We start from the raw sequence: 18,104 nt of genomic DNA, 5'->3' as shown, positions 1-18,104 counted from the left end.
CTTAATGATGAAATATCAATGATATTTACGACTGTACAATTCTAACGAGAATGGGAGCAAAATAGATAGGGCCAAGAAATTTAATCAAAATTTCTTATCTTTATCGCTTTTGACATTGTGATTGGTACACTTATCTAACAATATAAGATAACAGATACAATTACAAGATTCGTAATGATGGATTTCAATAGTAATCGTTCATAATAGATCATATTTGCTTTTGAACGTCTTAATCTATGTCCGATTTATTCACGCGTTTTATTTTCTTTTTACGCAGTTTAAATGTTGCTTTAAACCGAAACGTCAATCATGTACGAATGCTGACTACTACTATACTAGCAGATTGTTCATCATTTCATGTACCACTTAAATAGTGTTACGTGACCTTGGAAATAATCTCGAGAAAAAATTACATAACACATACACTTAATTTGTTACAGCATACATGGAATGTAAAAACATTGAAATCTCAAATTCTGCATTATTACAGTGTCATAGGAAATAATGTTAAAGGTCGCTGTGAAGAGATTAAATGAAATAAAACTGAATATAATCTAATCTTATCTAAAAGCCTGAGGGATTTTGTTTTCACTTTACATGTGATATTATTACATTCAAAATAATATACTGCATAATTCATAACAGAAATTTTATCTAAAATACAAAATAAAATATTATTCATAGCAAATTTTATTTATTTTTAAATGATTACTCTTCTGTTATGTAACACTAAAGGATACTGGTATTTCAAGCTTCCTTAACAGAATCTAAACCAGCTTTATAAAAATTTGAATGCTGTAACATTTAAGCATGTTCGTATCATATGTTCATTACTAATACAAACAATATTGTTTAATAGTGCTATCTTGTATTAAACATAATAGAAATATAAATAGCAATAAAATAAATTTTTATTTTAATCCAATTTTTTGTTCACACTATTAAAGTCAACAGATTCCTCACCAATACAGTCAACATCTGGGCGAGACTTGTCTACTGGATACAGCCTAATTAGATATAAATAGTGTAATTGAGTACAATGTAGAGAATATAGTATTTAGTAAAAAATTGATGACTCACCATCGCTGATAAAGATAAACAAGAAAAACTGCGTCATCTCTGAAGCAAGCTATTCTATGCGCGGTCGGCGTGGAAATTATAAATGCGAACACATCGTCGATAAATGTGTTAAATGCTTTGTACATGAACGTTCGCCATGGTAAATGTGCCACAGATTTTAGTTTATAATTCACGAAAAGCTGAGGAAGCATAAATAAAAATCCGAACGCATAGACACCATTTACTAAGGAATTTATACTCCACGAGTACCAGCTGAAAATTTTAAATGTACGCATTAAAAGTTATATGTTTTAAATTTAAACTTAATCCTCACCTTTTATGAGGCTGATAGAGCAAGGAGTATATTGCACCACCAATGACAAGAGGGTATAACAAGTAACTTAAGTAATGCATACTTTCTGCATCGAACTGTCTTGTTTTAGCTTCAGCTATATTAATATTATTGTCCCTGTTAAATTTAAACTTTAATACCTTCTTTAATTTCCATATCTGTTAAATCAATTAATATACATGTTATTAAAACGTATTAAAGAAAAAAAACAAAACATTAATATATCACCTGTTACCTCAATAATGGATCCAATCCCAGTAGGAATAAGAACAAGCAAAGAAGAACCTTCATTTAACAAGTACAGAAAAATGATAGTTTGACTGAATCCTCTCCATATAACAGTCCATTTACTAAGGCCTACAAGATTATTTTTTCTCCTCCAATAACTGACATCGTTTTTAAAGGCAAGAAAATCAAACAGCAACTGTGGTAATGTAAAACATAATCATATTACATTGTATCTTAAATTTTCCCATACACATTGTTGGAGCGAAGATTATCAATTTTAGATTATCAAATTTAACCATTCTTTGCAAGCCGATCACAGTGGTCACTGTGAGTGTTTATATAGAATAAAATCAGAGACCAGTGGTGTCCTTGAGGAATGGTCACAGAAACCAATACCCATGTTGAGTCTATGAGAGAAATCTGAATTATGCTATAATCTAAATTTCTCTTCACTGTTACTTTTTACATGCTACTTTATCAACTATTAAACACTAGTTTTAATTGCTATATCGTGTCATAACTCTGTTAAAGTTACTTTTACTGCAAATCAATTGCTTCGCTCCAGTATGTCAGCCATGAAACAGATGGTGGCCTGGTTTAATTTACATACATGAATGGCTGCAATAAAGAAAGTTCCTCCCAAGATATATATATTAGTGTCTGCAAAAATTCCTTTTACTTCGTTTACATCTTTATCAGAAAATCCGAGATTTTTTAAGCTCTGCATAGTAGCTTCCACGTGTAGCAACAGTCTTAACTTTCCAAGAGAAACTGGAGAGTACTGTAAGGTGATATTGACTGTGTCATTCTGAGGCATGATTTTTACCAAATCATGATGTCTGGTTTGTAGGAAATCACACTTGACTATAGGTAAAAATGTTTTCCCGTGTATAATCCTAGAAGAAATTTGTTATCTTTATACCTATTACAAATAACTATTTATCAAAGACATTACTGTCATACTTCAAGTGATTAACAAGCTCCATTGGTACATTATTCACAGGAAGCTTCGCATCATCGGTCATTATCGTGAAAGTTACACGGCTTTTGAGATGAGTCACAGGTTGCATTGAATTTGTTTTCTTCTTTTTTACCCGAGATTCTTTTTCACCTAGTAGATTAAAAACTTCTGCTTCAGGTACCATATATTGAGTCATTTTAATACTTGTATAAGATACATATGGATCCTGAGAAAATTCTGTATTAATTGACAGTTACATACAAATATAATTTATGTTATCTTTTACACGTACCCTTTGTGCATCCATGATACTTTTTCCATATCTTTTAGAACTTGGTGCAATGATAATATGTAGAAACAATGTTCCATTGTTTCGTGTTTTGCGTGGAATGGTCAAAGTCAAAGGACTGAAAGAACATAAATAATATTTATGTAAAGAAATGTTTACCGACATTAAGTTTACTAATACAAGATCAGCATATACTCACAAGTTATCTGAGTGTGTATAATTAAAATTTTCATTGCCATACACAAAATCGATCTGTCGATCTGAGGGATATTTATCAACAGAACTGTACACCTGTAACTGTACTTGTGGCTGTTGATTCAAGTATGACGTTAAGCATGATTTGCCTTCCTCGCAAACTGGTGCCACAAACAACAAAGACAAACTATAAATTGAATAAGCAATAAAAGCTAAAAATACTTCGGTCAATATAAGAGTAAACGACGGCCACTGCATCTTTGTATTTAAATCTTCGTTAATATAATTTTAACATTGTCTGTATCAGTCTGTGTACATACGCTCGACTCTGATGCGATCAGAAGCGATGTGGCACAATCTCTCCCAGGCTTTGGAATGAAATTGTAGATACTTATTACGTACAAATTCATGTAACTCATGAATATTTAATGACTACTCTATCACTAAGAGTTCATTGATACCAGATTATGCATACGCATCATGTTTACATTTAGCCGGTTGAAAAACCTAACATATGTTAAAAGAATTGCGACGAGACCACCAATAGTTTCGAGCAGGTTTTCTAAACTCTTGTATTTCCTGCTGTAACGCGAACTAATTAGCCCCCAGTCCACTTTGGAAGAGATAGAAAGCCTTTATTTTTACAATTTCAAATTAGTTTACAAATCAAAACGTTAATAACAGTTAATAACAATTTAATTATTCGACCATTGCGCCATCTATACGAAAACAGCGGAAACTACTTGTGGAAGAGTTTCCGCGACCTCCTGATAGATGGCGCCAGTATACCCCTGGCGGTGGGTCGATAAGTCGGTAACTCGTCGGTGGATGCGGCGCCGACGAGGTCGATAAAGAAGAAATTGTTGAAACTTTCCTGAGCATTCATCAAACCACCGAGTTCTGGCATCACTCGTTTGGTCTTGTTCAGTCTTGTTGGATCTTGGTTGGATCTATAGTCACTGCCATACCCATTGTGGATTTTACTCGTCTTTGTTCGTGTTTAAACATACGCACATAATGCTAGGCGGATCAGATATAAACTGCAGTTTAATTTCTGCGGTTCGTTCTGGGGATTTAAAAACAGTACGCGAGTTAATCAATTCTTACGGTCTATCTTATTCACAAGCATGGTCAGAAGGATACGTTTTACTTCGTGATGCTCTTGCGAGATACTGTCTCTCGTCGGTGGACAAATGAACAATAAGTGTAGCTCGACAAAGGTGGCGGTGAGAAAATTCTCGACGGAGCAATCTTCTTTATCGGCATCGACGTCGGTCGCCACATCGGCATAGGTAAATAGGTCGGTAATTGTCGAATAGTTTCAGCTCTTTTTGTATAGATGGCGCAGCGGTCGAATTTCGGAATATTTATAAATAAAAGAATAATGATAATGGTTAAAAAGATAATAATAATGTGCGACTGGGTTTATTCACAACCGGTACCATAAGGTGAATCAGTGATAATTTTACATTTATTAAACGCTATAATCTATCACAATAAATTTTCTTCCTCCTCTGCGCGAGACTCGTATAGAAATATATTTGAACAAACAAGTGCTAACTTTTACTGAAACGTAAATCGTATTTGGAAGATGGCGAGAAATCGCCACGGAGTTCGCATGTCTATACATAATAGATATACTTGCAATTATTGTATAGTACATGTACATGTGTACATAGATATATACAAGCTAGAAGTGCAGTGGAAAACACGAATGAAATCTTCTCATGTCCTTTTGCTGGATATGTTATAAAGGCGTAAAGCTACAAACTACGGTATTGTATTTGGTCCAATCTTGTTTGTTAGCCCGATCCTGTTTCGAAAATATTTAAAGCTGATCGTGTACGCTAAGCGATTAGTTTGATCTCTATTACTCTAGGTATTAGAACCGTGTTTGATCTCTTTTTAAAGTTCGAAGACTGCGAAACGTTCCAAGCTCGACTCCCGAATTAAAAAGACAAACACAGGTATGGTTTTGTATGTGTATGTATAAATTGAAATTCACAGTGCGTTTAGTACGGAAGTATCTCTCTGGCGATTCGTAGGAATTCATTTGTATTAAATTACTTTTCGCACTCCCTAATACGTCTAGCTAAAAATTAATGGTTTTTTAATTCATTTGTACTTACTGTCCTAAAAATGTAACATTAATTATCGCGTTGATAAAGTACATATTTTATTGCACTATCCGATTACTGCAGTCCAACTAAAAGCGATACGTCGCTTTCACTCTCTAAACCGATTTTCTGCCAATTGTATTAGCGGTAGAAAAATATAGGGAACGATGCAAGTGACGTGATCAAAATTTGACTATACGCACGATATACGTTGTATACACCGCGTTATACGTCGTACACGTACCTCGTCTAAACCAAAAAATGTTTACGCGTACGATGTATAGCACGAATATGTATAAAAATAGTCGCGCGCCAAACAATTTTGACACGTCGTCAATCTTCTTTAAGAAACCGCAAAATCGACGGAGATTACCTAAAAAGTCTGCGTAAACGTTTAAAACCATTTTGTTCACTTATTTTTTGTACGCGGCTCGCTAACGATCAGCGACATCGCTTAATGGAAATAAACAACGGTGTCTCCCTGCGTGTCTGAACGGCTACGTTAAAAAATTCACTCTTCCTTTATCTTCGTTCGATACGCGCCGTGTAAGTACTACTGCTCCAACAACGATATTTGTTCGTGCGCTTCACCGTCGGAAATACTGAACGTTTCCATTCTCTTTCCGGACTGGATTATCCTCTTTTGTCATAGCTTCGTATGCTTCACGCTGTCGGTCCAGTAATTTTGTATTGTCATCGCTTCTAACGAATTTAGGAACGAGTCGTTATCCAAGCTGTACATCTCCTCCGAGTTATCCTGCAAACGAAGCAAAGAAAGAGTATAAAATTTCCTTCATCGATGCTCGATCCAGCTAAAAGGAAACGGTGTGGAAAATAGACGAAGCGACATTTTGCAGGAGAGGTCACTGTACCGTTGTATACTTACACGAATAGTGGAATCATCGATATAACCGGAACTATCTGGATTACTGCATTTATCGCTGTTCAGCGTCTGCGGTGGGTTCAGGTACCTGCGCCTATAACGCGTATCTTTCCTTAGAACGGACACCACTTTTTCATTACCGCGTTAATCGATTACCTGTACATAATGAATCCGAGGCTGCCCATCGTGCTTAGTAGAACCACGGTCGCTAAACAGCTGCCGGTAATAGCGGCAATGTCCACCGTCGATCCCGATGCACCACCTTCTTGCTTCGCGTCTTCGCTACTGCTTTCATTGTAATCGGTAAGCTGCTCTTCCTGTACCTGATCCCTTTGAAAATCCTTCGGGAACGCGCTCCTCGCTCTACTCAGTCGTGTGGATTCGCTTACTCCTACTGTAACGTCACGTAAAGACTTTGTAAACTGCTATTTTCAACTATTTTTGAAATTGATAGAGAACTCTAGAACTCTTATCAATTTCTCAATTTCACGTAGGTAAAGTCTGCAGTCTGCTGGGGCTCTTACATACCTTCGAGAATCGATGCAGCTGTGGCGAACAGTTGAGGCTCGACCAACTCCTCGTCGATCTCAACGTCGTCCGACCGATTGAACGTCTTGATACCGGAACTTCCGACGGACGCGGAAAGAGACGAGGAAGAGGAGGATAGAAACGACGACGATTTCGTTTTGTTCAGTACCAGCCTGATTCTAGACACCTCTTCCTGAAGTGGTAGCACCGTGAGATCCTCCACCTGGTCGTTACTGCCGTTCCGATTCCCATTTTCCTCCACTTTCTCTTCCTGCTCGTACTTCGATCTAACTCCAGCCTTGTTCGTCGTTAGGATCCAGGTGATCTTGCTGTCCTTTTTCGTAGAAGGACCTCGTGCTCTGTCCGTGCTCTCCGTCGCGCGTTCAGCTGTTAAAACTTTAACCGTGTCCAGGTTCACCGCGTTGCTGACGTTCCCGTGATACTCTTCGTCTACCAGCTCTGTGCTCGTTTCGACAACGCTCAGTCCGACCTCCATGTTACTCGAAATCGTGCTGGATTGTCTGTCGAAGATGACGGCCGCGTTGGTGGGAGGATGAAGACCGATTGCTTTGGCAACGCGCAAGTTTTGTCTAGCTTCCGGACTATCCGTGTCGATCGAGGCGATGTCGGGCGTCGATTCGGAGCTCAGGCGATCCTGCACCTGGCTACGCGGCTCCGACGTGCTCGACGGCACCGGGTTTCCTAAGATCACTGAAAGAGAATCAAACTTATCGATCAAAAGTCCGTTTCGCCCGGCAGATCTACGAGTAGATCCAAGCTATTTGCGCAAACTTACAGACTTTACTGATATATGTATATACGGTGGTTATGTCGCGGAAGAGGAAAGGGGAAAGATATAGGCGAGGACTCTCGAGAAAGTAGGATCCTAATTCCTCTGGTGACAAGTGTAAAACAGGGAAACAGATTTACCACACATGTTCGTTTTCACCGTGACAGTCGACGAGTTAAAAAGTCGAAAATTAGGCGCAAGTCGTGCTCGAGAGGATGAGTATCCTCGCGTTTTGCTGACAAGCATCAGATGTTGGCAACCAGAGTCACTCAACGCTTCAGTCGATACTTAAATGAGCTTTTACGCATCGATCGATGCCGATATTCCGAAACTTTCTATATCCCCAGTGAAATAAAATAAAATTAAAAAAAAAAAAAAAAGAGAGAATCGTCGAAAACCTTGATCTTCGTCAAACGATCTTCATTAGTAATTTCATGCGAATTCTATCTGGACCGTAACGACTGTAGCAAACAACGAGCCGAGGAACGAAGGCGTGAAAGGCATGAAAAATCACGGGATGTCCTTGATTCTAGCTTCTATTTAGAACGCACCGAGAAATTGAGCGGTAACCCAGAACCAGTGCATCCACCAATGCAACGTCATCGCGTCATCTGTGTGTACCTGGAACAGAACGTGTACAGAACAATATTAGTCGATCGCTTGCGTAATCGTGATTGTGGAATCGAGCACAGAGCGGAAGCTCGAATGATCCTGCAACAGATCAATGATTCACAGCGTAATATTCTAAACGAACACACCCACGCAGAATACAAGACTCATTCAAAATTTAAAAAAAAAATTATGCTTTCAGTGAATATGCGGATAATTGAAGCGACTCGTCGACTGGTTGTCGGGACAATGCTCCATTAGTCCTGTGGATACGCGTTTAATATCGACGTAGACAGAGTGCAGCTCGAACCTTTGTGCTTCGGAAGATTGATTTAGTGGTCCAGCTAACCCAGGCTAAGTGGGCATTTTAATCGACAACGGGAAAACAGGAAAATCTTCTGCAGAGAACATTGAAAACACTGTGTAGATAGAAAAATCTTTTCGAAATTATAGCGTTCTTACGAGCCGTATCCTGCTATCTGTACAGGGTGTAAAAAAATTAATGGTCGTGGCTTTTTTAGAGGGTGAATCTACAAATAAAAAATGTTAAATTTTTATTTTGCATCAACGCATTTTACGCATTGAGAAGAAAAATAGTCCGAGAGGAACCATATGTCGCAAACAAACCGTTTGGTCAGGAAAAATTATTGAAAAATTCTTCTCGTATTCTTCTCGATGCACAGAATACGTTAATGTAAAAAAAAAATTTGACATTAATTTTCAATGTTAAACAATTTTGCGGCAAGTGTTTTTTTTACAAATGTCTATTGATCCTAGGGTGTAGATTCACTCCCTGAAGCAATGACCATTAATTTTTTTACACCCTGTACACTTTAGAAAGTGCACTAGTGAGTTGACTGGACAAGCACCGCTACCTGGCCATCCAGAAAATCATATATTTAGGTGAGTAATCGCCGATTGCTCAACTGAGATTTCTGCGTGACTCATCGCGGCAAGAACGGAGCAGAGAATTTTAAGATGGTTGACCAGGTAGTTTACAAGTAAAAATATCTCGAGAAGAATTAAGAAAGTAACCGTGTTCGAAATTTCGCACGCTTAGGACTCTTTTCGAAACGAGAAACAAGCAAAGGTGGACAAAAATGAGAGACTATAGTACAGTTATTCACGGACCGGTCATGCTCTCCCGAGTGTAACCAGTCGTAGCTTGGATGCACCGGGACGTCAGGGTGCGCGAACAATGTCGCAATTTTCCCGCCACTGGTACACAGCATTAAAGATAAAGATACCGGAACAAACGTCGCATTACCGCTCCCTTTCCGCCTGCTAACCGTCTGAATCATTCTTCTCGAAACACGAGTTTTGACGTCACAGCCTCTCAGAGAATGAGGAACGCTTCGGAGAGACGTTACAGCTACGAGGACGCAACCAGTCGTGCGACAATAGCTAATGCAAATATTTCCTGGTAAAAGAAACCGAAAAGGCTTTTTCCATTTTGCAATCTGAGGCCCCGTTTTCGAAGGCTGATCGCTCGAGCTCCCGGGTGACCTATTTCAGTCTTAGGCGATCCGAGTATAAAAGTCAAACAGAGCAGCACCGAAAGCGAAACAGCCAATTTTGACTCGCTTACGCGTCTCAAAAACGAGGCCCTATTTTACGAAAGGCTGAAGTTTCTGAACTCCCGACATAATCGTATAAATCACTCTGTCGTACACAATGCCCGAGATTTAAGGTCGTGCTCTTACCAGACGATTGAATTAATTAAGCGTCAGCGTTTGAGTTCCTGATCCGAGGCACAGCATTAACTGACGAGTCACACCGAGCCACGTATCGGTGAATCACGGAAAGATAATCGGAGCCCAATGAGAATCGGGCTTACCTTATCGATATTAAGAACGCAGATAAAGAGAAGGTAAGAATACTTCCGCGAGAAACAATGGGCCACATGGTTTTCAGACCAAAAAACTCACTCGCCGATCGCCTTCTACGCGCTCTCATTAATGTTCCGACCAACGAATGGCCATTGCAACGCTGCACTCTTTAACTTCGTACCTATTTTGACATTTAACGAGAGAAGTGCTCGCATTTCCTAAACGGTGAACAAGCTCAAGATGGTTCGCAAATAAAAGATATTGCGTAAACGCTTCTCTGGAACCTGTTCCTTCCAGCTGTACTTGATTTACTTTCCATATTTATTCATCGGAAAGGTTAACCTTCGACTGGGTTTTACGAGAACGAGCTGAAATTCAACCTTCGGCCCAGATTCGAGGGTTGCCACAGTGTCCTATATAACATGCACGTTTCAAAATGTCCACCTTTCAATTTTCTTCCTGTTTCCAGAGGACGTTGAAAACTTACATCAATTTAGAATAGATGTTATTCGTGTCTACGAGCAAACAATCTAGTATGCTCCGAGCAAAGGTTAATTTTAGCGATTGACACCGCTCCGTCTCTAATTGCTCGTTAATCACGTTTCTCAATCGAGCTTGGTTAACCTTCCCTAGTTTCGCTTTACGAAAAGTAACGTCGTGCCCGCGGGCTAACAGGAGAACGAAGAAACCTCGTTTGCTCGTTCTTTTGTTATCGATTCTTATCATAGGATGACATTAAACGTTTGTGCAAAACCGCTTCTGACGCTTCATTGTTTGCGAGAGCTTGTTTGTTTTAAGCGCATACACGGTTTCCATCTACGATAGATAACAGAAAACACGGGGACATTTGTTTAAACGTTTTTAAACGAATGCTTACAAACTGTTTTGATATACATTTGTTTTGGCATATAAACGATTTGAATCGAATAGGAAGCAAAAACGTAACGGAATCTTGTAATAATGAACTACTACAGCGTTGCGATTGTGAATTGTCTTAGAAGCTCGAGTCGTGTCAAGGAACTTGTTAGTAGGCATTGTTGCGGCGGTAGACAACAGCCGTCTGAATCTTCCGCGTTTTCGCTTCCAACTTCCGCTCGCAACAAGTGATCGTTAACGCGTTCGCAGCCATGTGGGTCAGAATAGCACTCGCGTTGCGAGTCCATGAACCACATATAGGCGCTGACACACTTTGAGCTTGAGAATCGATTACTCCGTGTACGAGACTAACAGAACTTTTCAATTTTCCCTCTAGTATTTTTACACTGACCAGATTGGAACAAGACGCGAATGCACCGTAAAATCCTGTTTGGTTAAACGCTAATATTAACGCCGTTTTAAGATTTAACAGAGCACCTTGAAAGCTGAACGTTCAATCGTATCTGAAAAACGAAGCAGCAGCTTGCAAAGTAATGAAAAGCTTTTCGATTCCATTCGTCAGCGAACATTTGGATTTTTATTCATCTTCGAAAGCAACGTCCGAGTTATTTCAGCGTGAAAAAAGAAAGAAAAACATCCTCCCGAGTAACAAACGATATACAATCTTACTTCAGCCAAGGAGAATCCGTGAGAATCTCGGTCAAAGAAGCAAGAAAACTGGGTAAATCATGTGTTCGCGCACGACGAAATTTTAACGAGTTTATACCACCCATTGTTCAACCTTCGTGACACCGAAGACTTTTCTCAGACTCCGTTGTGTTAGTCGTCGGACACAATTGGAGCAACGTTCAAACGTTTCTTTTCACTTTCACGCTATACTTTTCATTCGTTTCTCCTCGCAGTCTACTGAAAATTGTTTTGGTTCACTAACTGACTGTTTTTTTTCTTAGTTAGATTCGACCAACATATGCTTTCACTAAGGAAACGATCAAATTTGTTTCTTCTTCTACCACCGCCGCGCCGCGTGGAAGCTTCTTTCGAGAGACTATCGCTATCAATAGATATCTCAACGGGCAAACAGTTTACGTGAAAAGATACATGATTTTATAAATGGATCAGATTATAGAACTAAAACGTTCGAGAACTGTACAACTCTCTAAACGAGAACGAATCCGAGCGATCGTGCATCGATTTGGCTGGTTGAAAGTCTTCGTTGACGCTGTGCGGACAGCTCCGCAGCCTGCAACTACTCGAATTAGAGCGACAAACGTGTAGCCGAATTAATCCAATTTCCTGGAGTCTGTAACGAGATTTGCGCATCCTAGAGGGACACGATAATACGTAAACTCGTTCGTTGAAAATCGCTCTGGAGAGGATTAATCCTCGAACAAAGACAATGATAATCTTTTCGCGCTGCGAAAAATCCTGTATTCTTTCGTAATCTGACGCTTTTGAGACACAAACGATAGAAAATTAGCTATTCCGCTTCCGGGGTGTTCTGTTTAAACCTTAGGTGAGAATCAGACGGTCGCATGGTCACAAATTGCTTCATTGGCGCAACAAAACGTACACTCGGTAAGCACAGTCAATTAGTAAGAGGGCATTCACACCGGTTTCTTAGCGTTCGAAGCCTTAGATTCTCACGGTGTAGATATCGTTTTCTCGACACCCTGTAGATGAACGTGTCGTCGTTAGAATGGTCACGCAATTAAAAACAAATTAAACTTTACTCCTCATGAGTTTTGAAACTGCGACGAGAGCAGAGCCGTAATAATTGGTTGCCGCAACAACGAATTGTCTGGCCGTTACTAACGAGACCCCACTGTGTTAAGTGTTTTCCCTGTTCATCTGTTGTATTCAGATCTCGCTGGCACGTTTTGTTTCGCGTTGCATTGTCGCGCATCGTTTTTACCTCTCCGTCCTTCGATTGCCAACTTAACTCTTTCGTTTTTATACGCATCGTGACATCCATCGCGTTTCGTTACCGTGTCTATTAATAATTACTGACAGTGGAAACAGAGGCAAAAAGTACGACGAGCAAAATAATTTAATCGCTTTGCGACACATGTGTTTTTCCAGCCGTGGCTGGATAATAAGTTGTAACGTCAACATACATATATGTATATATGTTTCTGAAAGCGAAAGCTTCTAATGTAACTGGTAGTCACGCTTGCGTTCATGCAAAACCGGTGAGAAAACAAGGACTCGCTTTCCTCGCTGATTATTAAAACTTCGCCATGCTCGATCAATCCTGACGTTTACTATTTAACTGCGCGATTAACTTGTGCTTCCTTGTACCTTCCTTGTACCTTCTCTTTTTATAATATTCGACGATCACACGGTTGTATGTACCTACATGCAGAAAATATTGCAAATTCAAACGTACAGGATTTGCTAATCAAAAAATCTGTGTCAGCAATAACATTCGCATCGGTTCGCTTCGATCTATTTTTACAACTACGATCGCGGGTTCCGATCTTTTCGAGTCAATACGTGTCAAAATGATCTACGAAAATTACAAATTTCCGTATACATATTTTCGAACGTTTGGATTTACTCGACCAAAATGCATCCGATGCACCGGCCAAATGCAGTTTCTCCCGAGCGCAATTAATATGCAGTTCGAACCCGTGATTCCCCTACTGAAAAAGAACCGAGTAGCCAGATTTATTTTTATCTTGCAACTAAAATTACTGACAAACAAGTGCATAATCGCGGCGCTGTGCGAGGTAATACATAGTTGCGTAAGTTTAAATCTACATCCATGCAGCCGAAAGGACGATCAAGGTCAGCACGAGGACGGGTTAATTGTTAGTTTCCTGTTTTTCCTCGCTAATACATCTTTTCGTCTAACTCATAGTTGTTCAACCATTCGCTTTTTAAAATCGATAGAAAATTTTCAGAGGAAAGGTGGCTCGTTCAAAATCTGATAGAACCAGGTTCGTGACAAAAATTCGATTAAAAATTGAAACTGACAATGAGAAGAGGATACCTCGCCCAACGAGAATTGGAAATAATCCAATCAAACTGAAGGAAGAGCTTTTCAACGAAAACAGAGCTTAAAAATAAAATCCATAAAGCGCGAAATTGGAGAAAGAAGAAGTAAAATGGAAATTTAGTCGGTTGGCGTGAAATCAAGATTAGATTCGAGATTGCAAAAAAAAAGGGAAAAAAGTGAGAAGGTAAAATAGCCGCACGGTCACGTGGCACAATGGACGTCAATTACAACGATTAAACAAGTGCCAGGTTGGGACGATAACAGAAAAGCAAAGAAAACGATACGCAATTTCGCGAGCCGCATCTGCCCACACGGAATGATAGCCGAAAGAAGTTCCCTTTCACTTGCATCCACCTTCTGGATAAGAATCTCGGTTACATCGAGAGGAACAATAGATTCCACGAGAGTTCTAATACACGCTTCAACTATTTCGCTGTATACGTCCTCGAAAATTTTCCTTGGGAATATTCAGAATAAACGATAAAGAAAATATTCACTGAACTTTGTTTGAACGATAAGAAAATTTGGAATCACATCAATTCTAGAAATATCTAAAAAGTTTATTTTTTTTGGAATATTAATAAACCTTACGTAAGATAATTACCAAAACAAAACTGTTCACCGATAAGGCATTAGTCGATTACGTAAATGTCGATAGATAAAAATGTCAGACCCCTCCAAGCGATAGACAAAGCAGAAGAAAAAAAAAGAACGGTCGTTACATCGAGCATACCAAAAATATCACGAGAAAGAAAAGAAAACAATTATTACACTTGCACAGATCACGATTGGAGTACGGCTGTTTCACGATACAGATAAACTTTCTTCGGATCTAACGAGTTACGAAAAACAAAATTACACGAAGATAACGGTGTTTCTGTTAATGTACACGCTAGTGTTGAATTACAATGAGCACCGTAAATGCGGGCTAAGAAAAGTGAACGTTGTAGGAAACGAATCGTCGAAAGAGAGAGGAGGAACAATCGCAAAAGAGGGGCAAGAATGAAAGAGAGAGAGAGAGAGAGAAATCGCGATTGGTTCTGCTTGTTTAGACCGCGAGCATAGGAAGAGGGAATATAGGAACATCCTGTCGTGGAAATTCACGTCCCTGGACGGAAGTTGGAGGGAGACGACAAACGAGATACGCGGTGACCAACAGACGAGCACACATTATTTCACATGCATATGATAATTCGAGCAACGCAAGAACCAGAGAAACAAGATCCGTGCGCAATTTGTCCGGCGAGCCGGAGCGTTTACGCGCGAGTAATCTATTATCGACCGATAGGCGATCCAGCGGTCGCGACAATTTTCGTTTAATCGAATCAAACTGCGATTAATTGACTCAATTAGTCATTAGTCCGTAATTATTGCGCGTAAAGGATGCATCAGCGAGGACGATGAATCGTTAACCCTTTGCGGTCCGAACTGCATATTCTCGCTTTTCGATTCCCGGTACATATATGGATCGAGTAAAATCAAGTAAAGAAAATAGGACGTGTTTAACGCCCACGAACGTTTCTTTCGTTGAAATTTCGCTAGAAATAGACGCGACTCGAGTAAAAAAATGAAAATGTAAAGTGCGTTCAAAAACGGAGAAAGTTTATCGCGTGGTCGAACAAAATTTTTAATCCTTTCACTTCGCATCGATTTTAACCCCTTGCCTTATGATTATTTTTTTACTAAAATATCAACCGTTGAAAATGTTCAATGTCTATAAATTGTAATTACAGTCCGAATTCAAATTTCATATACTCTGTGACACGAGCGAGGCTCGTTTTACACGGCAAGGAGTTAAACTCTGTAATAGTTACAAGTAAATTTTGTAAGATTAAGAGCCGTCGCTGTGTTTATCTTCCGGGTGAACTTTCGAGGCAAAGAATGCAAAGGGAGGACTAAAGAGCATCGGCATCGTGGTCTGTCGTAAATGTGTACTATTCCTGGAGATTCTTCGGTGACTCGTTGCTCGTGTTTGCGAAAAACTTTGTTCCTACTTGCGCTCCCTCTCAACACACATTCTTTATCGAATTTTTTTCCCTCGAAAATGTGCTTTTAAACGAAGACACTCGTGCACAAACTTTCACTCACACCTACGAAACAAAGAACTATTGTTAAAAAACGTTCCTTAATCGGCATGTAATCAATGCTGTAAACATATTGCAAATAAAACTATAAAAGCAATGGGATAAAAATAAAAAAAACCACGTCGATCCTGCCAGGATTCGAACCTGGAATCTTCTGATCCGTAGTCAGACGCGTTATCCGTTGCGCCACAGGACCAATTCGCTCCACCTTTTTTTACCTACTACACAAATATCCCTTAAACTTTGTTAACTTGATTAATAAATCTTTTATCGTCCTTTGGTGTCTTTTATCTTTAAACAACAAGTAAGTGTTTATGCCTTTTTTAACGGAAGTAATGCACGTAGGCAAGAGTAACCTTTCTATCGATTCACGTATATACTTGTTATATTTAACAAATCCCATGAATGACATTCGCCTCTGACATTTCGATTGAACTATGTTAAGCATCCTTTGAAAATACATGAAAGATCGTTAACGCAGCAACGTATCGATGAAGAGACTCACCTATAAATCACGTGAGAATATTGCACGATATTTAACGTGATCGTGAATATCGACTTACCGTGGTCATCGGTACAAATGTTAGACTTGGAATTAAAAAATATTACACGCACGATATCCATATTATCCAGTATCTACGATCAGGGACTAGGAACGTAAGCGGTGCACGTTCGAACGTGCACGACACAGAACAGAACCAAGACTTTCGAAACAATACACACCTCGTGACACTTCCGCGAAACAATAATAATCAACACTATCAAATGCGATCTCTCTTTCTAACGTTCATTTCTTTTAAATACATATACTAATATCGATACACACCCAGGTAAGAGATATTCCTCCGTTGTTCGTGTTAATACAGGTAGCAGACATTCGGTGTTAGAGAGAAAAAAGATTCCGGTGGACGGACAACCAAAGGGGCAGTTATATTCAAGCAGTAACGTCAGTGTCACCCCGTAACTGTCCGTCGAAAACAGAAGGGTGTCGATCCCATCGAAGAAATCCGAAATAATCGTGTATCGCTGTTTCCCACGAATAGATCATTATTCTTCACTCACCGTTCGTAGTTAGATATGTCACGTGAATCACATACCCGCGCACGTCCCGTTTAGAAATCTGAGAACACGAGCGAAACACGCCGAGGGCTGTCACGACCTATCGTTATGCTCGCCATTTTGGTTTACACTGGCACTCAGGAATAAGCAGCGAGGTGTCTTACCGTAAAACACGCATGCGCGCGACAGGTGGCTGCCCGGGAGTTGAATACCGTCCGTAATGCATCGTCGATGTTTCAAGAGTATCAAGTTGGTTTTATGCCAGCTGATTTAGAATCATGCATAATCAGTTACCTGCAATATTAAGACTTGCTATATATTTCAGATATAATTCTAAAAGTAATCGCATAAAAATTTATTCCAATACAGGAGAAAATATGTTCAAACTTTGATTCTCACTGTTGAAGATAATTACCTGGCAGTTCTACTTGATCGGTAGTTGGTTCGTTTGATACCTAAGCTACTTACACTTTAACGCTCCATCTATCGCCTTTACCCGATGAAGGATTATTCGAAAGATACGGAGCCGTAAAATTGGTTTTATGTACAAAATCAATCATAGTATCTGTTCGTCTAGTGAAAAAGCACTGACCTTGGAGTCCAAGTTTAACCGCAGCAAATATCATAAATGTAATTATTTAATAAAAGCGTTAAAATAATTAACATAATCATCTGATAAAAGCTTTAGAATATTCAATAATTTATTTGAAATTACAAAATACACTAGACGAATGGACACTATGATTGATATTATATGTATGTACGTACCAACTGAGGCTAGAAGAATGAATGATATTAGTAAATCGAATTATTAAAAGATCTCTGTTGCACCATTTCTTACCTGTACTTCCAGAAAAGATAAAATCGTGTAAGATAACCTGACAGTCGTCTAGACAAATCCCATGTTGTTGGTTATGATACGATGAGCCATGTGCATCGGACCCGAATCATTGTAACTGTATCAATTCCGTAACATAAAAATAAAAATAATATTGTGTCTTGTATTTTTAGTCTTACAAATGATCTTGTTTTATACTTTGTCTATGATGAAGAAACTTAGATTTGAAACAGTGTGCGTTGTCCTTCCTACAGTTTCGAATAATGTCATAATGAAGCAACTCATATTTCTAGAGAACATAATAATTACAAGTGATAATATATTTCTTAATTAACGATCATAAAAATGCGTTAAATTGTTAGTTATTAATAATTACACTTCTTACCTAAGGATTTTTAATGCGTCCGTT

The 18,104-nt window shown here is 39.1% G+C and overlaps 2 protein-coding genes and 1 non-coding gene across 12 annotated transcripts; all 3 read right to left on the bottom strand.

Annotated features, from left to right (window-relative positions):
- Nucleotides 1-79: 79 nt before the first annotated feature.
- On the bottom strand, nt 80-4,291 carry LOC114878573 (cleft lip and palate transmembrane protein 1-like protein). The gene is made up of 9 exons (XM_029192522.2): nt 4,192-4,291; nt 3,089-4,104; nt 2,893-3,007; nt 2,603-2,826; nt 2,250-2,535; nt 1,647-1,835; nt 1,394-1,569; nt 1,081-1,332; nt 80-1,007 (listed from the first exon to the last, which is right to left on the bottom strand). The coding sequence occupies exons 2-9, from the start codon at nt 3,340-3,342 to the stop codon at nt 917-919; spliced, it is 1,587 nt and encodes a 528-aa protein (XP_029048355.2). The 5' UTR covers nt 3,343-4,104; nt 4,192-4,291; the 3' UTR covers nt 80-916.
- Nucleotides 4,292-4,533: 242 nt separating this feature from the next.
- Nucleotides 4,534-17,395, bottom strand: LOC114878574. Of its 10 annotated transcripts, XM_029192530.2 has the most exons (7): nt 17,273-17,395; nt 17,022-17,151; nt 7,954-8,023; nt 6,613-7,323; nt 6,241-6,478; nt 6,088-6,178; nt 4,534-5,958 (listed from the first exon to the last, which is right to left on the bottom strand). In XM_029192530.2, exons 3-7 carry the CDS (start codon nt 8,003-8,005, stop codon nt 5,848-5,850), a joined length of 1,203 nt encoding a protein of 400 aa, XP_029048363.2. In that variant the 5' UTR covers nt 8,006-8,023; nt 17,022-17,151; nt 17,273-17,395; the 3' UTR covers nt 4,534-5,847. The 10 variants fall into 10 exon arrangements, with proteins under 10 accessions (XP_029048363.2, XP_029048357.2, XP_029048356.2 ...); XM_029192524.2 differs by lacking the exons at nt 17,022-17,151; nt 17,273-17,395 and adding an exon at nt 16,625-16,995 and having other exon boundaries at nt 6,241-6,475; XM_029192523.2 differs by lacking the exons at nt 17,022-17,151; nt 17,273-17,395 and adding an exon at nt 16,625-16,994.
- On the bottom strand, nt 15,922-15,994 carry Trnar-acg. Its single transcript has one exon. It is a non-coding gene; the product is annotated as a tRNA-Arg (tRNA).
- Nucleotides 17,396-18,104: the final 709 nt, after the last annotated feature.

The sequence above is a fragment of the Osmia bicornis genome, chromosome 11 (assembly GCF_907164935.1).
Source record: "Osmia bicornis bicornis chromosome 11, iOsmBic2.1, whole genome shotgun sequence".
NCBI classification, from domain to species: domain Eukaryota; kingdom Metazoa; phylum Arthropoda; class Insecta; order Hymenoptera; family Megachilidae; genus Osmia; species Osmia bicornis.
This window is presented reverse-complemented; position numbering and strand designations above follow the sequence as displayed.